This window comes from Equus quagga, chromosome 1, assembly GCF_021613505.1.
Source record: "Equus quagga isolate Etosha38 chromosome 1, UCLA_HA_Equagga_1.0, whole genome shotgun sequence".
NCBI classification, from domain to species: domain Eukaryota; kingdom Metazoa; phylum Chordata; class Mammalia; order Perissodactyla; family Equidae; genus Equus; species Equus quagga.
The window spans coordinates 89,898,194-89,922,582 of NC_060267.1; the positions used below are offsets into that span (position 1 = coordinate 89,898,194).

Below are 24,389 nucleotides of genomic sequence, written 5' to 3' on the forward strand. Positions count from 1 at the left end.
TGGTGACCTGGTTCTTCATAAAACCAGGCTTTGGCAGCACTTTCTGTCACATTTCATCATGGCGGCTTTATGTCCCCTGACCGCCTGCCTCAGCCAGACGCAGAGGGACCTTTCTCCTCTGATAGGTAAGAGGGGTGAGGACGGGCTGCATTCAGGGCCGTTGTCCTGTGGCACAATTCCAGGGGGGCTGTACAAGGACTGCGATGTGATTTATGCCTCCTGGAGCTGTGCAGCCGGGGGTGACATGCATTCCTTAGCTCGAGCGCTCCTCTCCCCTCCCCACAAATATGCGGCCGGCTCTCAGACCACTTCTCTGCGGAGTCTCTGCAATGGCAGGCCCGCCATGATGGCCCTGCTGGTCACGACTTTTCCTGTGGGCACCACCCTGCTGGGTCCTACCAGCGTCGGCAGCTCCTGGAGGTGTCTCCTTGCACCATCTGTGCCAGTCAATGTGGCCAGGTCCGCTTTGGGCAGGGTCTCTCCTCCCACGGCTGCCTGACTCCCAGTGTCCCTGCGTCTGCACCGTGCGCTCCCCGAGCCCTCCGTTGCCCTTCCTCCTGGCCCGTGCTGCAAGCCTCCTCTGGGAGGAACGCTTTCCTAGCTGCCCTCACAGACCTGTGTTTTGGGTGGACAGTGTCCCCTGATTTCCTCATGGAGTGACATTTTGTGTGCGCATGCACGAGTCGGCCTGTGACACTGGTTCCACTCCTTTGTCCTGCCTTCTGTGGGAAAGGTGTCAGTGAGGCGAGAGCAGGCTGTCACACCCGCAGAGCGTTCCCGCGTCCCTTCCTCTGAGCGGACCTCTCCACAGAGGCTGGGATGCCACGTTGTTCATCACAGTGCTGTTTGTGGTGGTGAACAATCGGAAGCAGCCCAGACATTGACCAGAGAGGGAGTCAGTGAGTAAACGGCAGCGCTTCGGCCCAGGAAGTGCTGTTCACTTGTTACAGGCTATCGTGACGTTGTGTCTGCGTGTGCACGTGCAACGAGGTTCGTGAGGAAGCTGAGCAGGCTGCGAAGCAGTGTGTGCCCCGTGACCTATGTTTTTGAGTCCGGATGTGTATAAATTTATACTATCACCTCTGCCAGGTGCTGCACTAGGCATTCTTTTTTTTTTTTCCCAGAAGAAAACATCACGTTTTATAATCTTGGAGTAGAGGAGATATTTCTGAGCATGACACAAAATGGAGAAGCCATAAATGAAAAAAGTAATAATGAATAGCGATTTTAAATACCTGACAAAAATAAATAAGTACAAACAAACGAAAAAACACAATCCAAGTCAAAGACAAAGGACAGATTAGGAAAAAAACACTTTGAACAGACAATGGGGTAATTTCCTTAGTATGTAAAATGCTCCTAGTAAACAATAACATCAACAACCCAGTAGAAGAATGGGCAAAGAATATGAAATACGAATGGCTTTTAAATATATACATGTTTATAATAAATTGAGATTTTTCCGGTTTACAAATGAGTATGTTAGTGGTAGAGATGATCACCATGAAAATAAATCAGAGAAAGACATTGAGATGTTCGACTACACTTCTAGGAAACACAAATGAAGCTACAGTGAAGTGTGGTTTCACGCCTCCCAGGCCTGCAGGATCGAGCATTGATTGGCAATGGGGGCATGAGCTCCCTCCTTTGCTGGAGGAGGGGTAGCTTGGTACAACCTGTTTAGGGATCACTTACCCGTTTAGAGATCCAGGGAAAGCCTTCTGTTTCCTCCCCAAAGCCCCAGCACATAGTTGTACATCCTAGTTGTAGGTCCTTCTAGTTCCTCTGTGTGCGACGCTGCCACGGCCTGGGGTCCGCGCCCAGGATCTGAACGGGCGAACCCAGGGCCGCTGAAGCGGAGCACTTGAACTTAACCACTCGGCCACAAGGCCCGCCCCAAGGAAAGCCCTTTGACCTAGCACTTCTGCCCTAAGGAATTTAGCCTACAGAAATATGCCTGCTTGGGTACAAAGACATTTGTACAAAGATAGGCAGTGCAGCACTGCTTGTTACGAAAGACTGGAAAGAACCCGAATTTCTACCAAAGGGAAACATAAATAAATTAGAGTGCTAGCGAAGTACAGTGCAGTCGTTCAAACAGATGAGTCTGGTCTAGATTTGGGAGCATGGAGAACACTTTGCAACCTGTGCCGAGTAAAAGGCTCACACATCAACACGTTAGATGCACACGCACAGACTCTCTTTGTCGACACCCGAGAAACTGGCTTCTCTCTTCCCCAGGGCACGGGAGCCAGGCCGTGGAGGTCAGGGGTGGGAAGACACTGAGTTTTTCCCCACACCCTTTTGTACTCTGAATTTTTTCCTCTGTGTATCTGAAAACGTTTTTGTCCAACTGTAAGCAGTTGCTTTGAATGTGCTGTGTTGTGGGGCCCTGGCTCTCAGGGAGCTGACATTCTGATGGGTGAGAAGACTGCAGGCTCTGTGACAAGCGCAGGGCCGGGGGGGGGGGGGGGGGGGGGGGGGGGGGGGACACAGCAGGGGGGCGGGGGGGGGTGCTTCAGGGAAGAAACACTGTAGCAAGAGACTGAGAAGAATTCAGTAGGCACGCTGGGGGCATCGGCCCAAGACCAGGACATAACGAGGGCATGTCAGTCACAAAGAGCAGCTTATGCAAAGGCTCTGTGGTGAGAAGGGCCGACGAGAGAGAGGACTACAGACGGTCTCTGCTCCAGTGATCACACACTCACATTCAGTTTTGCTTCTAAATGTCCTATATTTTCAAAAATGTCCTTAGGCTCTGAGCAAGAGGGGCCCGTGGGACTTGGAGGGACAAAGGGACAGGAGCTTCACTGCCCACCCCCAGGCCACGGCGCTTCCCTGTGTTAGAGATGGGTGCGCCGGGACTCCACGACCCCAGAGTTGGGTCAGCCCAGAGGGTGGGTGGTGGCGGGAGGACTCTATAGGAGGGCCCTGGACGGGTCACCTCCCATCTGACGCAGTGGCAGCAGTGGCACAGTCCCATGGCCTGCTCTTTGTGTGCCTGGGGCCCGTCCTAAACTCTTTGGACACCGAGTCTCCATTCCCAACCATGAACAACAAAGAGCTCTGCAGCGCAAAGCGTCCAGTGGCCACGCCTGGCCGGACTGGCGCGGAGTGACCCACTGCCACCCTGTGTGGTGGGGGCGTGGACACACCGGGATACGCAGGCCTGCGAGCCGCCGCCTCGGCGCGCCTCGTGGAGGGGCCTTGCGAAGTCCTTATCATCACACCCATTTTTGAAATGGGGAGCAGCCTCTGAGAGTCAGTCACTGGCTCGAGGTCTCGCAGCGACTAAATGGTGTTTCAGCTGGGCTTTGAATCAGGTCCAGCTGCCTCGAAAATTCTTACCATGGTGAGCAAGAGAAAACACTGTAAAAAGATGAAATAAAAGAGGATGTGAAAGTGTTAGTGGTGTTTATTTCTGGGACAGGATTACTGGTCATTTTTGTTTTCTCCTTTTTCATCTGTTTTCTGGGATGCGTAGATATTGTGTGCTGAACAGCAGACCTCAATAAAATCTCTTAGAGAAGGTCAGGGCTGCGTTCCGCCTGTCCAGCTCCTCCTGGATAGGCTGGCTGGAGAAACCAGGTGCTGAAGCCACACCTGTCCCTTCAGCCTAGTGCTGTCCCTTTCTGTAAAGCTCCCTCTGTTCCCCCAGCCCCTCCTTCATATTCAGGACGTTTGGGAAGAAAGGGGAGAGCAAGGAGAATGCGAGTTAGTGCCGTGGCTTGGGGTCATTGGCCAGCAGCTGTTGGGACTCCTCTGTGGCTCTGGCTCGGGGCCCCTGGTCATTGTGGCTTGGCCCCCTCTATTTTGCCTCCACAGGCCATTGAGAAACTGGTTGCTCTTCTCAACACGTTGGACAAGTGGATTGATGAGACCCCTCCGGTGGACCAGCCCTCTCGGTTTGGGAACAAGGCCTATAGGACCTGGTATGCCAAACTCGACCAGGTGAGGCTGCCGCAGGACAGGCTTGGGGGCGGGGCAGGGGGAAAGCTTGCAGGCGGATCAAAATCACTGGGGGGTTTGTGAAAATGGCAATTCCATTTACCAAAAGTATGAATGCATTTACCCTCTGCCCCAGCCGTCTTCTGGGAATCACCATGTGGATGCACAGTCCTCTGCTCGGGGCTGTTCATTAGGTCATCGTTTGTATTCACAACAGGTGGAAGTGTCCCTGGTGTCCATTCTCAGGGGAAGAACTAAATAGACTGATAGGGGATCAGTCAAATAAAATCCAGCCAGCTGGCCACTCTCCCCCCAGGGTCTGTAAGAAAGAATAAGGAGACCGACTAGGGAAGTCAGGGAAGGGCTCTGCGATTTACTGTTAGGTCAGAGGAGCCAGGGCAGGATGCGCACGGCAAGCTGCCTTTTGATAGGAAGGGAGGAAAGATAAAGAGGTGTGTTTGTATCTGTCAGTTTGCCCAGAGAAGCCTCACTGGAAGGACACACGATGGGCAGGTGCAGTTTCTTTTTGAGGGCAGGGGAGGGGGGTGGACAGGGACGGGGTGGAGTGAGACTTCTCATGCCTCCCTTTTAGAATATGTTTATTTCTGAATCATAGGAAGGTGATACCTGTTCAAAGCAAACAAAAAATAAAAATGCAGGATTGCAATGCCATCCTTAGAAAGGCCGAGTCTGTGGGTCTGGGCTGGGCCTGGGAGTCCAGCTTCTCCCCAGGTCTCCAAGACACTCTCATGCCTGGGCCACCACAGACTGGACTCAGAGAAACTTGGGTCCTAATTTCTCTGGCCCCGTGTTTTCACATGGAGCAGAGGAGAGTCCCAAGGACCCAGAAAAATGCTGTCCCTGCCTAAGAACGGCCTGGGGCTGCCTCTGGACTCTAAGATGGCATATACTCTTGGTTTTTTAAAAGATTTTTATTGAATTATAACTTAAAGTTGACAAATCATAACTGTATAGTTTGATAGAACTTAACATATGTTTTTACCATTGTACCCACCACCTGTATTAAACCACAGAACATTCTAGCACTCCAGCAGGGCCCTTGTGCCCCTCCTAGCTGGTATCCCCAAACTTCTCTGACTTCTGCTCCATAGATCGATTTTGCCTGTTTTCGAACATCATATACATGTCTGGCTTCTTTTGCTCAATGTTATGTCTGTGCAATTCATCCACATAGTTGTGTAGCAGTGGATCTTTTTCATTGCTGTGTAGTATTCCATTGTACAAACATATTACAGTTTATCCATTCTACTGTTGATGGACATCTCAGCTGTGGGTTGTTTCCATGTTGTGGCTACTGTAAATAATGCTGCTATGAACATCCTTGCATACGTCTTTTGGTGGACATATGGCACAAATTCTGTTGCTGGAAGTATGAAGAAAGATGACCTCTATGGAGTGTCAATGAGTTACGTGATAGGAGAGCTGAGTGGGTTTTTTTCAGATCCCTCCTGTCTTGCCCCTGGAACCTTGTCCTCTCGAGAAAGTGTCAGCAGACAAAAAGCCACCCCAGGGTAGTCCCTCTGTTGTGTACACATAAATGCTCTCCCTCCTCTTCCTTCTGTGACCAGTTGGAGCAGGGAGCCAGGCCCAGCTCGCATGGCATCCTGGGCTCCAGCCAGATGCTGCCCCTGGGCGCTTGCCATCGGATGCTGCCTAATCTGCTGCCACCACCTTGTGTCTCTTGTGTTATCAGGAAGCAGAAAGCTTGGTGGCCACGGTGGTCCCCACCCATCTGGCGGCTGCTGTGCCTGAGGTGGCTGTTTACCTAAAGGAGTCGGTGGGGAACTCCACGCGCATTGACTACGGCACAGGTACCTGCCTTGCTGTGGTCTTTTCTGGGTTGCGGCTCTGGCTGGCTCCACCAGGGGGCGCTGGCACCACACGTGTGGTGCCTGTCTGTACAGAGCTGATTTCTGTTCTTTGTAAAGATGCTCTGTGAGCTCATCATCACCCAAACAATAGCTTACTGAGCACTTACTATGTCTCGAGGCCACCGCTCTCAGAAGCCTTGAGAAATGGAAGAGCTTGGGAGCCTCTGGCAGCGTTGCGGCGCACCCTCTCCCTGGGCCCCTTGCTCTTGGCCACCTTCTCTGTGCTCCTGAGCTCTTGTGGGGAGGCAGGGGTGGAGCCGTGGAGGGAGAGGGAGGGACCGGAGGGCTGTGGAGGGAGCATTCTCCGGGCCAGGGTGCTGAGGAGGAGCCTGCATGGGAGGCCTGCCTTTCCTTCCTCCACCCACAGCAGGCTGCACAAGACCTGCTGCTCTGGGCCCGCCCCTCGCCTGGGGCTCAGGATCCTCAAGAGGCGCCTGGACCCGGGGCGGACGGCCTGGCTTGGGGGAGGTTTGTCGTCTGCTCCCCCTGTTGCTGGGGAGCAGGGGTGTGAAGGGTTTTGAGACTTCCATGGTGGGGCTTAGACTCAGGCCAGCGGGCGCCCTGTGAGGAGAGCCGGCCGGCAGGGTGGGTTCCCTCTGCCCTCAGGCGCTCCCGGGTGTGGGAGTGGAGGTTGCCCCTGAGCGAGGGTGGCCTGGACTGGGCTGCTCATGATCAGAAGCCGTGCAGGTGAAAGCTACAGCTCACAGGTTTCTAGGCCCTTGGAGGGGCCTTCATTCTGCAGAAATGGGACAGGAACTCACTGAAAGATTCTCTTCCCACCTCTCTCGAAATGTGTTTTTATGATGCCGTGAACCGTGGGATTCAGTCCAAAGTCCAGTTGGTGGTTTCTGTACTGCTGACCGTTCCTATTTGACATGACTGGGAAAGGAAGGGGGTGCCTTTTGACCCTGTAATGTGACCATGCTTAGAAGGTGACCTGCTTAGAAGCCTTTGGTGGCTCCCCATTGCTCTAAGGAAAACATCTGAGCTTTTTACTCTGGCTATGAAGGCCTATCTGATCTCCAGCCTCATCTTGTTACACTTTCTCTCTTGCTCGCTCTGCTTTAGCCATACCGGCCTTCTTAGGGTTCTTCAAATATATCATTTTTTTTTTTTTTTTTTTGCCTCAGGACGTTTGCACATGCTGTTTCTGCTGGCTAGAAGGCTCTTCTTGCTCCCCTCACCTTCTGTGCCTTGCCAAGTCTTATTCATCTTTCAGATTTCAAATTAAATATTACTTCCTTAGAGAAACATTCTTGAGCCCTTATATCAGGATCTCCCTGTGATATCCTCCAGTTATCACCCTATACTTCTCCTTCAGAGCTGGGGTCATAGAAGTGACTGTATATTTAATGTCTGTCATCCTGATAGATCATAAACTATCAAACGAGGGCAGGGACTTCTTCCCACTGTCCCCCTAATGCCTGACGTGGACAGTGACCCACAGTGGGTGCTCAATAAATAGGGTGGCATTGATGACTGACTTAAATCTACAAAATTCAAGAAAATGCCTATTTAAAGAAGTCAACAGCCCAGCCCTTTTAGGAGTAGAATTACAGTGCTAGGAGCTCCTAAAAGCTCCTAAAAGGTCTTTCTGGATAAGGAGGAGGCCCCGTGGTCTCCATGTCGGCCTCCCCCCTTTGAGGGCAGCTATCAGCGGCCTGGGCTCTAGTGAGACAGGGCATGTCCCACTGCTGTTTCTGGAAGGCTGTCAAGCTCGGCGGTTCCTCCCCAGGACACGAAGCTGCCTTTGCTGCCTTCCTCTGCTGTCTCTGCAAGATCGGGGTGCTCCGGGTGGACGACCAGATAGCCATCGTCTTCAAGGTGTTCAATCGGTGAGTGCGGGGAGGGCGGGGGGTGGCTACCTGGTGGCTGAGCGAGGGCTCTGCCCTTGTTCTTGTCCGGCTGGGGACAGGTGCCAGGGTTCCCTCGTCCTGTCTTCATCAAGCTCTGGCTGTGGACAGGTGTCCCAGACTCCTCACAGGTTCAACTTCCAGTCCAGACAGTGAAGGGAACGCCGCGTGATGACGGCTTGTGCTCCCGTGGCGGATGCCATGAGGAGGCGCGTTCTGAGCGCTTTCTGTGCAGCTCACGTAATTCCCACTGCAGCCCTGGAAGGAGCAGCTCTCGTTTCCATTTTATCGATGGGGAGGCCGAGGCACAGAGAAGTCGGGTCTCTTCCCTGAGGTCACGCAGCCATCTGAACCCAGCCAGTCCAGCTCTGACCTGCTCCCCTCACCGCCCAGACTGCCTGCCCGGCAGCACGGCTGTGTTTCAGTCACCAGAGAGTGACAAGTGCCTGTTCTGGGCTCCCCTGGCGATGCCAGCACGGGGGCTCCTGGGGCAGTCTGATGCACCTTTGATGACACTGGAGCTCGGCGCTGCGAGGGCCTAGGAGGTGACCTGCCCCGCCAGCGCTCCAACAGGCGAGCCGAAGTGGGGGAGGCTGAGGCTCCTGCCCAGGGCCTTACATGTTGTCAGGAGTTGACGGCACTAACCGCGCCCCCTCCATCCCAGTCGGTGTCTGCCCCTTTCCTGGGCCAGGAGGAGGCTGAGTAGGGGAGACAAACAGCTGCGTGATCTGAGAGTCCCAGCTGAGGCATAGCTTGGACACGTGGGTTGTCGCTGCAGTGGAGGCCAGCTCCAATCTGAGTTGGGCCCTTCTGGCCTCGATCTCTGAAGGGTGAGACTGGCTTTTTCCTTTTTGCTCCCCCGTCCCCCCTCCTCCTTTGTAGGTACCTTGAGGTTATGCGGAAACTCCAGAAAACATACAGGATGGAGCCAGCCGGCAGCCAGGGCGTGTGGGGCCTGGATGACTTCCAGTTTCTGCCCTTTATCTGGGGCAGTTCGCAGCTGATAGGTACTGAAGCGGGGAAGGCGTACCCCTGCGCCCCCCAGGGCGCGTTCTGTACCCTGCCCCGCCCTTCTCTCTTCTCTCCTCCCTTCTCTTCCTGCTCAGCGCGGACAGTGACAGCTTGTAAAGCAGCCATTAGACCGGCTGTTGATGGGGGCTGCTCGCTGTCCACCTGCTGCTGCCAGCCAGTGTGGCAGGCTGGGGGCGGTGGGGGCAGGGCGCCTCCGAGATAATGGGAAGTGACGTGGCTGGAGCAGGGCGCTCGCCTGGCGCATAATGGACTGCTGTGCAGTGCGCCCAGCTCCTGGCAGCAGCTGCGGGGTTTAATGTTGAAAATGAGGGGCTCCTTTGACTCGGTGACCAGTGTCATCTGCTGTTATTATGGAGCCATGAGCAAGTGAGCCCTTCAGGGAGCTGCCACCAAGTGCTGCGCGGTGGGCCGCTCACTGTGGGCCCGCTCTGGGGGTTGCCCCCCACTTTCCCCAGGCAAGCCGGAGCGAGGGAGGGATCTGCCGGTGGGCGAGGCAGGTGCTAACTTCTGGTTTGGGGTAGGTTAACTCCCCTCACAATAATGCTAATAAGTGACTGCTTGTGGAGGCCTGGCTCTGGGCCAGGCGCTGCTCTGACGGCTTCAGGTCAGTTGGCTCCCGGAATCTTCTCCGGGACCCTGCCACCACTGAGCAGCACTTCCTGTGCAGGCCCCATGGCAGTGCTTTACGGTGGCTGTGATTGTCAGGTGCTACCCAGCAGCCTATGAGGGAGGTGCTGCTCTTAGCCCCGGCGCACAGATGAGGAAACTGAGTCACACAGCTAGACAGAAGCAGAGCTGCAGCTTAGTACACTAGAGTACACACGTGGCCATTTACTCTTCCTGCAAGGCCAGGTGTTGAGGGGTGTGGGCCGGGCTGTGGCCCTGGGCTGGGTGTGGTCCACCCTGGGCTGAGGCGCCCTGAAGGTGTGAGCGCCTGGTTCTGAACCCCAGGCCTTTGTGCTGTTCCCAGACCACCCGTATCTGGAGCCCAGGCACTTCGTCGACGAGAAGGCTGTGAATGAGAACCACAAGGACTACATGTTCCTGGAGTGTATCCTGTTCATCACTGAGGTGAGGGCAAGGGGGTGCGCAAGAAGCGCCAGCCGCCTCCGGGCTGGGCGAAAGGAGGTAGACGAGCCAGAGCTGCTGCCCAAAGGTGGTGGGCTGGCCGCAGGAGGCGGCTTCTTGCAAGGAAGCCTCTCCGGGAACTTAAACAGCTTCTGACCATCCCAGAGCTCCTCCTGCATCAGTGGTCTGGGGGTCCCTACCTGAGCCGAGGACTAAGACTCAGTCACTAGGCGGACTCGGTTATCCATAGAGCGGGTCTGAAGGGAGGGCGGGTATTGTTGGGGGTGCGTGGGTGTCAGCATCTTGTGGGGGGGCCCACAGGTCTGGGAGCTGTGTGTGTGTGTGGATGTGTAGGGTGAACCCATTGCAGGAGTGGGAGGGACTGGAGTGGACAGGACAGACTTCTGCTGAAGGGACACATCTCTGTCAGTGCTGGAGGACATGGGCCAGGGGACGTGCCGGAGGTGAAAATGAGCAGGCCTGGTCCCCCAGCCCACCCCGTGGGGGTCGTTTAACTGGGTGGTGCTGTCTTGCTAAGGCAGGATCTCCCACAGTGCGGCCTTGGACCACTTCCTCAAGATTGCCTGGGGAGCTTGTTAAAAAGCAGGTTCTTGGGCGCCACCCCAGCTTTCTGGATCAGAATCCTAGGGAACGAGAGCTGGACCTATGTTTAAACACACTGGCCACATGACTGTGCATGAAAGGTGGGGACCCACTGTTCTCAGGGCCTCTCTTTCGGGAGGTGTTGGGACCTTTCATCCTCCCTTCCTGGTATACAGTTGTGTGTGCCGCCCCCCCTTCGCACAACTCCTGAAGCTCACCCCAGCTCTGCTGTCTGGAGAAGTCCTTCCCCCATTCTCTTCCCTGATGCCGGCATGCATGTCTGCTGGCCCAGTGACAGCCCTGGCACAGCCATGGACCTCGCCCCCTCCCCCGTGGGGGCTGCTCTCTCCGCTGCCCATTCTGAGCCCCCGGAGAGGGGTAGAAGCCTGGTTAAGCAGCCGGGGCTCCAGGCTCCTGCTGGTCAGCATTCGGCTCAGGCCTCCACCAAACTCCAGAGGCCAGAGGGGAATGACACGTTTTTCTAAGTCAGCAAATGGCGCGGGGCTGGCGCTGGGGGCCACCACTTCATTCTGCGAGATCTGCTGCCTTCAGCAGAGTAGCCGGCCCAAGGTCGGGAGGACTCCAGGGCGGCCTGGCTCACTGCCGGGAGCGCAGTCACGTGCGCTCCCTCCAGAGTGGGATGCGGGGTCTGCGGAGCCCCGGGAGACCCCGGGAGGAGCTGGAGGAGCAGGGGGACGGGTGCGTGTGCTGCGCGGAGCTGCGGCCTCACCCCTGCTCCGGTAGGGGTGAAAGGCGGCGCTGGTTTGGCTCCCTCTGGTGGCTGGCCGAGCGCCTGGTCCCCGTCAGTGACTGACAAGGACGAAGGCCAGGCCGGGCCTCAGGGGACGTGGGAGCTGACTCCAGGTTAAAACTTTGTATTTTTGTTTGGTTGGTTGATGGTGCCGGTATAAAAAACCAAAAGCTTTCCCAAAGTGTGGGACCCAGTTCCCCTGCTCGAGGAAATCCTCCAGTGGCCACTAGGTGGCGTTAAAGGCACGTTGAACCAGGAGAGGGTTTTGTGACCTTTGCTTGGGGAGAGGCGTGAACTGGGAGGGGGCAGGCCGAGAGCTCCTGGGGGTCCCGCACCCTCTCTGCAAGGCCTGGTTTTCTCTTTGGGGCTGGGTGCTCAGGCTTGGTGGTCCGCCACTGGGTGCTGGCGGTGTGCCCCAGAGCCGGGGTGGCTGTGATGAGGTCCCCTCCACCCCTGGCCAGGGCGCCCACGCCAGCACACCTTGCGCTAGTTCTCAGCTCTGTCTGCCCCCCCTCCCCCCCCCCCGCCCCTGTCCACCTCAGACACGTTTGCAGCCCCTCGTCGGTGGGTGGGTGACCTGGCCTGGCTTCCCCTGACAAAGGGAGGCCGAGGGCCTGACCCTGGGGCCCAGGGACCTGGAGGCCTGCGTGCAGTCTTGCATGCTAGGGTCGGCAAGGGGGCGGTTGCCCCTGCAGACCGGAGGTCTCCAGGGCCCGTGCCACTAGGAGGCTAAACAAAACAAGAAGAAGTTGGAAATGGAACCGCCTTCTCCTCCTGGTCTCACCCCAGGGACGGCCGGGACCGCCCTGGGAGCCCAGGGCATCCCGGAGGATGGCCGCCCCAGCAGGGCTTCTGCCGCCTTGGGAAACGCAGCCCTGGCGCCTTTAAGAGCCCAGGGCAGCAGGAACAGAATTTCAGCCTCAATCTGGCTTCTAAATTTGGAGTTTTGGGAAGGGAGGGATCGGATTTCAGCTGGAAGGGAAGGAGCTGACAGGAAGGCGCTGTGCAGCCTCCCACCCCCGCCCATCCCCCGTCACTGACAGAGGAGCCATTTACAAAAGGCCGATTCTCCCGGGAGTGGAGAGGCAGGAACGCGCCTGTGAGTAATTTCCTGCTCAATATGGCTGCTCTGACTCACACGATTCCCCTGGGGTCACTGCGGGACTGCGGCTGCCTGCTCCTTCTCGTTCTTTCTCTTCTCCCTTTGTGGCTAGAATGAGCTAGATTTTTTTTGTCTTTTCACCCCTGATTCCTCTTTTCCCTGTTTCCCTTTCCCAGAGTTGCACAGTCTCCTTCTGAAGGACTTAGGGAGACCTTGGCACCCTGAAGGGGGTGCGCAGCCCCTCTGGAGAAACAGCATCTCGGGCCTTTCCACGGTGGGGGCCCAGCCATGGGGCTCCGCCGGAGCTCGGCCTCCCCTGGCTCTGCCAGTAGGCCAGAGGGGCCTTTTGGGGCCCCCCTTCCATGCCCCTAGTGAGTGAGGCTGGCCCAGGAAGCAGAACCTCTTGGTTCCCCGAGTCCACCCTCCGGCCCTGGCCTGGGAGACCTTGCTAAGCAGCTCCCTGGAGCTGCTGCTGTGGGATGAAGCCAGTCAGGGTCCCTGCTGGGTAGTGTGTCATGGGCCCTGTCCAGAGTGAACCTGGTTACACAGCTCCAGTGGTCCCTGAGCTCCTCAGCGCCTGGAAGTGTGCAAGAGAGAGCTGGAGCTGGTGCTTGCCCCCGTGGCAGAGATCCTGGGGAAGGGGCGGGGTGGCCAGAGGGTGGAGCCTGACTGAGTGGGACTGTTGGAACCAAGCTCCGCGGAGGCCTGGCCCCAGTAGGAGGAGGGAGCCTTAGAGCCAGGAGCGAGCCTTAGATAAAGAGAGGAGGGGAAAGATTCTGGGTGAAGGGACTAGCCCAGGAGAAGCCCTTCCGGGACCAGAGTGGGTTTTGTCTCTGGCACCTTGGGCTGTGGCCTCAAAGTTGGTGGAAAGTACTTGTTGTCCCTGTTACTGAACCCATGGGAAGAGACAGGCTTTTTGGGGACTTGGACTAGGGGAGGGAGGTGACCAGGGTAAATGTCAGCTTTTTTTCTTCTTTTTTTGCTGAGGAAGATTCGCCCTGAGCTAACATCTGTTGCCAATCTTACTCTTTTTGATTGAGGAAGATTCATCCTGAGCTAACATCCATGCCAGCCTTCCTGTATTTTGTATGTGGGTTGCCGCCACAGTGTGGCCACTGACAAATGGTGTAGGTCTGCACCTGGGGAACTGAACCCTGGGCCGTCAAACTTAATCAATAGGCCATGGGGCTGGCCCCGAATGGCAGCTTTTTTTGACTTAAGTCTTACATTTTTGGAGTTGGCCTGCTGGAGAAGTGAGGGGCCTTCAGGAGTGGGCCACCAGGTAGAGACTACAGCCAAAGGGTGGGGCTTATTTACTTCTGGGCCTTTACACTTAAAATGTCCAGTATGGAGAGATGGCTTTGGCCCATCCTTTCTGCCTGGACCAGCTCTCCCCCAGCCCCACCTCCACACACAGCTTCTTCTGGAACCTTCTACCCGCTTGGGTCCAAGTCTCCTCTTCCTTGCCAGCTCAGCCTCTTTGCTTTTCAGGCGCCTTCTTCTGACGCTTTCTGGGGCTCGGGGTGCTGAGCCCTGTACCCCAGCGTCAGGGCTGCTTATCAGCCCGGGAGGGGACGTGCCGAGGGGGACTGTGAGCTGCTCGTTAGTAAATACAGGTGTGCTGTCTGCGGGGACTCTCAGGCACATAGGCTTCCCTGTCTCGGTGCTGTGGTTTCTGATGTCATGGGAACTCCACTGGGCTCGCTGCAGAATTTCTCTCTTCCTTCTCAGAGACTCAAACTCTTTGGCAAGAGGAGGGACCAGGAATGGAGCTGTCCTTCCTCCTGCCTGTCCCTTGCCACCTGGTTGCCCTCCCCTTCCCAGGTCAGGCTGGCTTTCTAAGCAGACCCTCCTCCCGAGCCTGCTGCAGGGCCCTGGCCATGTCTGCCCCTCTTCCTCCTCCCCTCTGCGGGCAGTGCACAGGCCAGTGGGATGTGTGGTTTGCTCTTACCCGCCTCGGCCCTCCCCTGAACGGCCCCTCCCTTGGCTCTTCCCACTCCCCCTGTGGCAGATGCAGACTGAGTACCCTATGGTGGAAGCCCCCTGTGTGCGGGCCTGGGGGTCAGGGTCCAGGCTGCTGCCGCTGCTGTTTACCTGAGTGGGAGGGGGTCCCGGTGCTGGCGGGCTCTCTGTGGCTCTGGCGAGTGGTGGGAGCGCACCAGAAGCTTGGGTGGAGCGTTGATTTTTCTGAGGCTGCTGGATGCGGTGGACAGTGGGAATCATTTCCCTTTTTTGGCTGTGGAAGAAAGAGGGTGACTGCGGGGCTCACATTTTCCCGGTGGGTCTTACAGGCCAGGAGGGTCCATGTCTTTGGCACTTATGTGTGCCTGTGCGTGTGCACTCCCCACAGGCAGGTGTTGTAGCCTGGTCCCCTTGTGTGCAGTGTGTGTGCACGAATCTGTGCATGCATGTGTGTGTGTGTGCGTGTGCGTGAATCTGCGTGCATGTGTGTGCATGTGTGCAAGCATGACCTTGCTGCAGGGGAGCAGGGGCTGGGCTCCCAGGTGGCCCGTTCTCCAGCAGAGGGACTCTCTCTTGCAGATGAAGACGGGCCCCTTTGCAGAGCACTCCAACCAGCTGTGGAACATCAGCGCGGTCCCCTCGTGGTCCAAGGTGAACCAGGGCCTCATCCGCATGTACAAGGCCGAGGTGAGCGGGGCTTGCGCTGCTCTTGGTCTGAGGGCTGTTGTTCCCTCACCCTGGCTCTGCTGTTTGGCTCTGCATCTTGGGCCAGCCCCTCTGACACTGGAGGCCTCAGTCTCCGTCTGTGGGATGGGCTGTCAAAAAAGCACTGGCTTGAGGCCCAGCTCTGCGCTGTGACTGAGCAGGGCCCTGCTGCTGGGGTGGGGGTGGGGATCATCTCTCTTCCCACCTGGTCCCCCGCAGCTCTGTCTCTCTTGGGGACACGAAGACCCAGACACGCTCGGAAATGGTTTTGTCCCTTGGATGCCTCATCCAAAGTGGCGCTTCTCACACTGGTGTGTCTGATCGCTGGGCGGTGGGAGGTCTGTGGGCCCAGGAGCTCTCCCCTCAGAAAGGCAGGGAGAGGCTGGTCTCCCAGAGCTCCCCCTGCTGGGAGGCGGCCCTGGGCTCCTGGGGCATCTCATGCTCTCTCCTTGTCCTGCTTGGCACTCTTCTCCCAGCCAAGGACGTGGCTTTTTCTCTTGCAAGTAGGGAGGGGACATTCTCTTTCCATCCTGTCCCTTGCACTAGCTCCTTCCACATCTTGGGCAGACCAGTCCTGGAACTGCTTCACCTTGGCCAGGGGAGGGCCTGGGTGTGAATTCCCTCACCTGGAGCAATGGGTCCCCGAAGTCCCCTCTTTTCGCCCTCGGGCTGGTGGTCTCAGATGCCCTGTGGGTGCCCACCTCTTGACCCTGGGCCATCCCTCTCCCGTGGAGGGAGGGAGGTGCTTGGTCTGCTTCATTACGCCCAGATCTCACTCAGACCCGGTCTCCAGAGGTGGGGAGCGGGGAGGAAAGGGTGGTAGAGGGCTGGGTGTGGCTTGGTAGGACAAGTGCCTCCAGTTGGCCAGCTCCTCTGCCTGCCTGAAGGGGTTAACGGCGCTGGCCCTGGCGGCCTGGCCCCTCTCCCTTCCGCCCCTCCCCCTCAGTCCCTTCCTCTGGACTTCACATCCTGTGTTTAGGCTCCAGCCCACATACCTCTCTAATCGGAGAGGAGCGTTTGCTGGGGCTGCGCAGGCCCCTTCCGCTGCAGTCGCTGGCCCTGTCCCGCCTGGAGAGCACAGGCCATTGCCCTCTGGGTGTCCTGTTGTTCCTGACACCCCCACTCCCACAGGCTCACAGTGGGTGCTGATGGGGAACCCCGTCACCCTGCCGAGCCCTCCCTACTCCTGCACACGGCCCTCCAGCCTCCCACCCCACCCAGCGTGTCCCAGGCAGAGCTCGCTGGGATCTTAAACACTGTCCTTCCTGCAGGCTCTTATTTGAGTGACTAAACTTCTGTTGACCCAGGCCCCTGAGGGCAGAACAGGGGACCCTGCCACCTTTCCCTACCTGCCCCTTCCAGAGGCAGGAGAGGTCCAGGCTGACAGGAGGAGGGAGGAGCAAATTCAGATCTGAGGTGGTGACAGGAAGGCAGGGACAGAAGGTTCCTGGGGTGAGCGCTGTCTGTATTTCTACGGATGGTCAACATAAGCAGGGCTCCACTGAAAACTCCCCCAGCTCAGGACCAGACAGGGAGCACGAGTGGATGACAGTGCCCTCCTGAGAGCAGGGCCAAGCCCACTCGGGGCACGTGGGCGCGGCACGAGCTTGCTGCCCGGCTGGCGCTGTGGGGCGGCCAGCCTCCTTTGTAGGGCCGCACTGGAACTCTGACTAGTTTGGGAACACCACGTCTCTGGGGTGTTGGCACTCATTTGACAGCCTCCCGCGGGTAGCCCATAGTCTCTGGTCCCCGAGAGCCCAGGGGGTCGCATTCTCCCTGCCCAAGGTGTGAGGAGAGGACTTGCTTTTTCGTTCCCGTTCTCAGCCCACAGGGAGGCGCTTCAAGGCCCACCAGTCTTGAAGTCCAGAAGGAGGTTAGAAGGGGGTTAGCAGGGCCAGGGCCGCTAGCCAGAGTTGGCTGCTGGAGGGCAGCCTTGTCCCTGAGCAGCCACAGAGGCCTGACCAGGCCTGGCATTAGGTGGCCTCCAGATTTGGGCCCAGCTGTCTGCATCTCCACACTGCCTGGCCTGGCCTTCCTGAATGAAGAGCCAGATGTGTTCGGGGCCCCTGGGGCTGGGGCCTGTCTTTGCTGAGGGCTGTCACTGTGTTGGCACTCCCTTCAGAAGGCCTTGTCAGGGCCCAGAGGGCCCCTTCTCCCCGCAGTCACCGGGACCTGGTGTGTGTGTGTGGCGACAGGCTGAGGCTGTTGCTCTGCCCCATACGCGGGTGGGGTGGGCACTGTTAGCTGGGCAAAGGGCCTGACCAGAGGCCCCCTTCTGCTGTTCCCCTGAGCCTGGGACTTGCTTTGCCCCAAACCTCCTCTTGCCTTTGACCCTGCTCCTTGCCTCTCCTGTGGCCCTGGGGAAGCTTGAGTGGAGAGAACTTCTGCCCCTGCCCCTCCCCCTAAGCTTCCTGCCCTCACAGCCTCTGTGAATAAGAGCTAGAAGCAGGTTGACCTTTGACCCTTTTTGGAATTCCAGGGCCCTGGGGGGGCCCCCCCTTTTACCAACTCCCACCACTTCCTCCATGACATAAGCACAATGGCAGCTGCCTTTGCCTCTGGCCTGGTCTGCTGCTCCTCCTCCCCCAGGGACCACTCCTGGCTCCTGCGCCCCGCTTTCTCTGCCCCAGGCCCACGAGCCTGGTTCTGGCCCGGAGCTCTGCTCCCACACTGAGCTGGGTTCCCGTCCTTCTTCCACTGCACACAAAGATTTCCCTTTTCCTGCTCCCCTCCTGGCCCCCCTTGTCCTTGTGGACTGACCCCACCCTGACACACACACTGGACCGAGATCTCCTTGTTTCTGCAGCCGGTTGTTGAGGTGAGGGAGCCTGGCCGGTCATGGCGGGCCTTTGTCCTTCAAAGTTAGTTGAGACCACAGTCACAGAATGGGACGGTCACCCCTTCTAAGGCCATAAGTCTTATTCCATGCCAGCCAGGGGGTGCCCAGCACATTCTGGTTGTTTTGTGGCCAAAAGTGTTAGAGGGGCAGATTCTCACATGCCTGGGGCAGCTGCCTGTGAGAAGCAGCTAGTGACCAGGGCCTGGGTGGCAGGCACAGCAGGGCTGCTGCGGGAGGCTGGGAGCTGGGCCCTCCTCCCCTTCCTGGTCCTGTGCGGTGCTGACGCCGTGCCCGGGCCGGAGGGCAGAGGCGTGTGGGTCTAGGGTCTGGCTGCCTGTGGACCAGGCCAGCTTCTGGGGTGCAGGCCCTGCCGATTTCTCCATCTCCTCTTCTCTGCCAGAGCCCTGGGGCTGAGGCCGCTGCTGGGCTGGGTTTGGGGAGTAGGGCCATCCCCCAGCTCTGCCACCCTCGCCCCACGCACTGGGCTGCTGGGAATTGCCGGGGGTGGGGGTGGGGGCTCTCAGCTGGTTCTTATTGTCTCGCTCTGAAGTGCCAAGATGCCTTTTTCAGTCCAAAGAACTGAAAATTGGAGAAAGCGGGCCTGGGACTCTTCTCAGGCTTGTGTCCAGTGTCCTCACACCTCTTCTCCAGGCCTGGGACCTGGCTACAGGGTCCCCAGTGATCTGGAGGGTTCTTTTCACCTCTGGTGTCCAACTTCTCCCTCTGGGCCAAGTGATGTCATTGGCTGCCTCTCTTGGCTTCTGCTCTGTGGGGTTGGGCTGCTTCTCTCCCCCTCCCTCTGTCACTCTCATGCTCGTTACTTGGTGGATCTGATTGTCATGGAGTGGGGTCTTTGGGTGGGAGGCTGTGGTTGAGAACAGCTAGGAAGCTGCCCCTTCCTCCAAAGCCTGGGGGCTGTTCTGAGATGGCCACTTCTTGGGTCCTGGATGGAAACTTCCTAGAACTGCACTGGACAGAGCCTCGGGGCTGTCCAGGGGCCCCTGGAGGCCCGAGAGGCCGAGCAGGCCACGGCAGGGGTGTGGTGCAGCCCTCACCTCTCTGCTCTCCCCCCTCCTTCCTCACAGTGCCTGGAGAAGTTCCCTGTGATCCAGCACTTCAAGTTCGGGAGCCTGCTGCCCATCCACCCTGTCACGTCGAGCTAGGAGGGGCTGAGCAGCCAGAGCCATCCAGGCCGCACTTCCTGTGCCTGCCCCCGACCCCAGCCATGGCCCCCTCCCCGCCCCCTCTGTTCTTTCTGTTTGACAAGAGGCTCTTTCCTGGGGTGGGGGGTGAGCATGGTGTGAGGGAGGCTCAGGGCGTGAGACTGAAGGACCCCAGTTGGGAGAAGTGACCAAGTGACTTCTCCTGTGGTGGGCAGGCAAGAAGAGAGGGCCTGGGCCAGGGTCCCTGGGCCTGCCCCGGCTCCCGCTCCCTCTGGTGCAGCGCACCCTGAGGCCTGGGCTGCTCCGCTCCTCTGGGGAGGGCTATTTCGCTGTTTCTGTTGCTTCTTTCCCTTCGCAGGCCCCTTGTCTTTCTAGGGGTGGAGCAGTTGCTCCCCGCAGGATGGGTGGGTCCCCAAGCCGTGTTTGGTAGGCATCGGGGGATTTGAGGGCTGGAGGCTGAGGCTGGTGGCCAGCCTGGGGGCGGGGGTCAGGTAGGAAGAAGCAGTAGCTGTTCCGGTGACCCCTCCCAGCTCCCCTCATGCTGCCCTGGGCCTCTGGACACCTGTGTCCAGCGCCTCATCCTGGCTTTTCTGTTCTGACTTTCCTGCCACAGCCACACCTGTTTCCCTCCCCAAGGGCAGCCTCTGGAAGCTGCCCTTTGGGCGGCCGCTGGGCTCCTGGGAGGGCCCCACAGGGCTTGCTCACCGGCTGACTGGGTGAGGCCTGCCCTTCCGAAGCTCTCCCTGGCTGGGAGGGGGCCGGGACTTGGGGAGGGGCTTGGGGCCAGCAGTGGTTGTGGAGAACCCTGATTCCTCTTGGCAGTCTTACATCCGGCAGCTTCTGTTCCCTCCTCACTCTGCTTGCTTCCAGTGCCCTTGGCCCTGCTTCCCGGCCCCTGTGGGCGGTGGGTGAGCAGGCCACAGCAGGGCTCAGAAAGCAGCAGCCCTTCTCCTCCAGCCCCCCGACCTCGCCCTGTAGCATCCCAGGATGAGGGAGTGATGGCGCCCTAAGCCTGGACTTGGGCCCTGAGGATGGACGGGGGCCAGGCTGGGCAGGCCCACCTGAGGGGTGACGGGGTGCTGGCGGCAGCGGGCCAGTTCCAGAATCTTCTAGGGCTGCTCCCGGGCCTGGCTCTTGCAGCCTCTCCCCTGCCAAAGCCAAGGCCGGCCTTCTCTAGCCCCCTCCCCATAGCTGGGTCCACACACCCTTTGGGAAGGGGGAGCACCCGAGAAGCACAGTCCAGGGCATTGACCCTTGGATCTGGGCCAGTGGCCTGCGCAGAGGCTGGACAGGAGCCACAAGAGTCACAGAAACAGTTTTCTGAGGAGAGGCCCAGTACCTGCCTCCCTCCCGGGACCCAGACCACCGCCTTCCTGGCTCCTCTGTCTCCGTGCCCCCTCGGGCCCCCAGCCCCTGCGCCTTCATTGCTGTTCCGATTAAAGCCTCTGTTTTGCACCTGTTACCTGTGTGAGATGCGTCCTTTCATGCCACATGCTTGTTCCATCTCCGCATGACTGTTTGTTCCTCCATCAAGTCCCCTCCCTGGCCCTGAGGTTGGGGCTTGGGTGGTTGCGGTGGGGTCTGGGTTGGTTCCTTCCTGGGCGCCAGGAAGGCACTCAACTGAATGTGTGATGTTGCTCGAGGAGCTCGGAGCAGAGATCTGGGTTCAGATCCTGATTGTCTCCACCCCGAGCTGCAAAGTCCTGGGTGAGTCACTGAATCTCTGAGCCTCAGCTTCATCGATACAGTGGGGACCGTCACAGGGTGACTACAACAGTGAGTGAAGGGTGCAGAGTCCTCAGCCCAGGGCCCGTGGTCACTGCGGCTGCCCTCGGTGACAGCAGCCCCTCTGGACTCTGGAGTCAGCCCCAGACTGGCCTATGGGAGCCTTTGGCCTGGACCTAGCTGTGAACCGTGTCCCAGCAGTTCTTAAAGGGGGTGCTCTCCTGTCCCGCCACCCCTTGTGTCCCTGTCGTGCTGGAGTCGGGAGACGTGCTGCTCTGCCTAAGACTCTTGGACACTTCCTTGGGAATTCCTGTTCCTGGGCTTCTGTCTTTGGATGAGTCTCCTCAGACAACAAGAGCTTCCTCCTGGCCCTGGAGGCCTTGCAGAGGGCCCAGGATAGCCTGGGGCCCAGAGCCCGGCCTCTGCAGTCAGGCGGACCTGAGTTCAACCCGAGGCCCATCACTTAGTAGCAGGAGACCCTGATGGTTGACTCAGTCTCAGCTTCCTGATCTGAAAAATGGGCATGACGACAATTAGGTCACGGAGTGTGAGATTCATTCATTTCTCAAGTGGTGGCTGTGTATTCCTCATTCTAGTGTAGACGACACCAGTAAATCCCTGAATCCCAGAGTGGTAGGTAGTGGTGCGTATTTTATGAAGAGCATACCAGCAGTTAGGGTGTGAGGGGGGTTTACAGGAGCTACCGGGGTCAGGAAAGACACCCTGGACAGCGTGTGAGCTGAGACCCCCAAGAGGAGGAGCAGCCTTGGGGAGAGCCGCAGGGGGAGGGGCAGCTGGGGAGAGCAGGCCGGGCTCCAAGGGGTCTCATCTTAAGTGTTCTCTGGGAAGCTCCTGGAGGATTCTGTACCTGAGAAGGGCTTGGGGTGTGTGGGGCAAGAGGGGAGGTGGGCACCGTGTGGGAGGAGCCCTGGATTAGAGTTCAGAGTGGAGGTGGTGAGAGGTGGTCCCATTCAGGCTGTGTTGGGAGGTATTGCCACAGGAGGGAAGGTGGGAGGGGAAAGGAGCAGCCAAGAGCAACCCAGTTCTTGATGCCGGTTACGGAGCTGGGCAGACTGGCGAGAGGGATTTGCTGTTGGCGGCTCGGGGCTGGAGGAGGCAGCTGGCTGTGCTGTCCAGAGCGGGGCAGCCGGGGGGTCAGGGAGGGGTCTGCAGGGCTCCCCGAGGGAGCAGTGGGGATGAGGGAGAGAAGAGGGCTGCCTGGGTGGGAAGCCCACTCAGGACCTGGGAGATGCGACGTGGTGAGGGTTCACACTCCTGCTCATGCTGTGCTTGCTGCAGGATGGCTGCACTGCTGTCGTCCCTGAGGGTCAGCGGGGCCACGAAGGGAAACCAAGAATGGGGTGGCTCCCCAGGGCTGGAGGCTTCCCGCCATCCCGGGCCCCAGAGGCCCCAGAGAGCAAGGTGAGCTCCAGCTGTGTTCCCTCCTGGCTCGCAGGGGCCGCAGCCAGGCTGTGCTCCCAGGAGGTGAGGGCAGAGGCCTTTCCTGGGAGGAACCCCAGGCAGGAGTTGGGGGTGGAAGGAGAACATGGTGAGGGCTCGGTGTGCCCAAGGCTTGCACCCAAGTCGGGTGACATGTTTTTCTTGAGTCCAACAAGCATTATGTCACAGGCATTTGGGGGAATGTGGAGATGAAAAAGGTGAGAATCCTGCCTTCTGGAACCTTCCAACCTAGTGGGGGAAACAGAGAGACAGTGGACTAGCCATGGAAGAAGGGGGACGATGGACTCCAGGGGGAGCTCGGGAAGGTTCTGTGGAGGAGGTGGCATTCAAGCGGGGCCTTGAATGATGGGCACAGACAGAGGGCATTTTGGTGGGAGGCTGTGTGAGTAGAGGTGTGGGGGCTGCCGCAGGAGGCAGAGCTGGGAAGGCAGGTGGAGGCTGGCCTGCGGAGGGCTCTGTGAGGGGCGCCCACAGCGCTCAGCTCATCCCCTCGACACACAGCACAACTGCTTTAATTACCTGCAGAATGTATGCGTTGAAGGAATGTCTTCTCTGCTGGAAGATGCCACAGGAGGGCAGGGACCCGCTTGCTGCTGTATCCCAGTGCCAGCAGAGACTGGCACAGAGAGGCACCCGGTACACGTTGAATCAGTGACCAGGGAGGATGTTTAACTGGTGTGTGTGTGTGTGTGTGTGTGTGTGTGTGTGTGTGTGTGACAGAGAGAGAGAGAGAGAGAGAGAGAGAGAGAGAGAGAGAGACACCCAGATTGGGTTTCAGGAAACTGGGGCAGCTGTCTGGGTGCTGGATTGGAAGCTGGGTGCCAGCGACAGGGCTGGTGCCTGGGCCCAGGTAAGAGATGTTGACGGCCCTGTGCAGGGCAGAGAGGCCCCGGGCTGGGAACGGGGAGATCCAGGTAGGATTTGGTGCTGAGGGAGAGGGAGGAGTTCTCAATGACTCTGGGGACTGCCGTCTGTGCCTGGGAGGAGCCGAGGGGCAGGAGCAGGCCTCAGGGAGGATGCTGTGCTCAGCGGGAGTGTCGCTCAGCTGGTTTGAGGAGCTCTGTGGGGTAGGCTTTTGGGCCTGGCTGATGCTGAGGCTGGCAGGGCTGCTGAGACCCAACCCCCAGTGGAGTGGGGGGCCGGGCTGCAGGGACTTCCAGAACCCCCACCAGGCTCCCTCCCTCCCCCTGCGCTCTAGGTTCCGGTGCACCGGCCTCCTCTCTCTTCCTCAGACTCTCCGGGCCACTGCACACTTAGCATTTGGCCCTCTTCCCAGAACCCTTTTCCTCACTGGAACCACTGGTCATTCTTCAGGGCTTGGCTGAGGCCTCTCGTCCTCTGGGAGTCCTCACCTGGCCCCCACACCAGGGCAGGTGTCCTGGATGTGCTCACATGGCCGCATGCCTGTCCCCGCTCTGAGCGCGTGGCACCCAGCTATGGGAGCTGCACGTGTCTGTGCAGCCCGGCAGCTCCGGGATCTTCAGGGCCGGTGGGAGGGGGAGAGGTGCAGCCACCTCATTGGAAGATAGGTGTGATACGGGCTGTTTGCAGACACAGCTTCTCTTTACTTAGGGTTCCTTGGTGGGCGGCTGGGGCCCACCCCCTGTGCTCAGCACCCAGCACCGCTCCTCCCTGCACGGCTGTCCTGTCTCCTGCCATCCCTAGGAGGGTGCTCACACTGCAGATGCTCAGGACAGTCTGTGAGTGGCTGTAACAGAGTTAGAGGCCTTTCCTGTGGAGGGATGATGGAGGCACAGAGTGGGCTGGATCACCCGGGAGAAGCCGGTGGAGGAGAGGAGGCGGTGGCACCCCGTCTGGAGGCAGAGAGATGCCACTGAGCGGCAGAAGCGGGTGCTCAGTGTGTCCACTGCTGCCCTGAGGCCAGACCGCCAGCACTGAAGTTGGGGTGTGCTGGGGACCTCAGAGAGAGCAGTTCTGAGGGCTCTGAGGCTGAAGTGGAAGTGCAGTGGGCTGGGGAGAGATGAGGGTGCGGTTAGGGCGGAGGGGAGAGAAACTAGCAGAGGGAGGAAAAAGCAGGGTCCAAGGCAGCCTATTGGAGCAGCCCTGGGGAACCTGAGAGCAACTGCAGGCTGAGGACCCAAAGTCCTCGTGGGGACCATCAGGGCTGAGCCGGGAGGCTGCTTACTGTGGCTCGTATTGGTTCACTTGCCCAGCAGACATCGCTGGAGCCCTCTCTGTGCCAGGCACCAGGATGCTACGGTGAACAGGACAGACAGGACCCTCCCTCCTGGCACATATTCTAGCATGACTTATCCTAATGAAAC

General features: G+C 58.6%; 1 protein-coding gene across 3 annotated transcripts in view; it reads left to right on the plus strand.

The window, feature by feature from the left end:
- Positions 1 to 20,380, plus strand: part of PTPA (protein phosphatase 2 phosphatase activator) — a 32,316-nt gene extending 11,936 nt beyond the window's left edge. For all 3 annotated transcript variants that reach the window (XM_046643853.1, XM_046643870.1, XM_046643861.1), the window contains exons 4-10: positions 3,826 to 3,951; positions 5,663 to 5,780; positions 7,576 to 7,675; positions 8,576 to 8,700; positions 9,696 to 9,796; positions 14,791 to 14,898; positions 18,841 to 20,380. In XM_046643853.1, the coding sequence (XP_046499809.1) occupies positions 3,826 to 3,951; positions 5,663 to 5,780; positions 7,576 to 7,675; positions 8,576 to 8,700; positions 9,696 to 9,796; positions 14,791 to 14,898; positions 18,841 to 18,918 (756 nt within the window). In that variant the 3' untranslated portion in view covers positions 18,919 to 20,380. The remainder of the gene's footprint in view (positions 1 to 3,825; positions 3,952 to 5,662; positions 5,781 to 7,575; positions 7,676 to 8,575; positions 8,701 to 9,695; positions 9,797 to 14,790; positions 14,899 to 18,840) is intronic.
- The last annotated feature ends 4,009 nt before the right edge of the window (positions 20,381 to 24,389 follow it).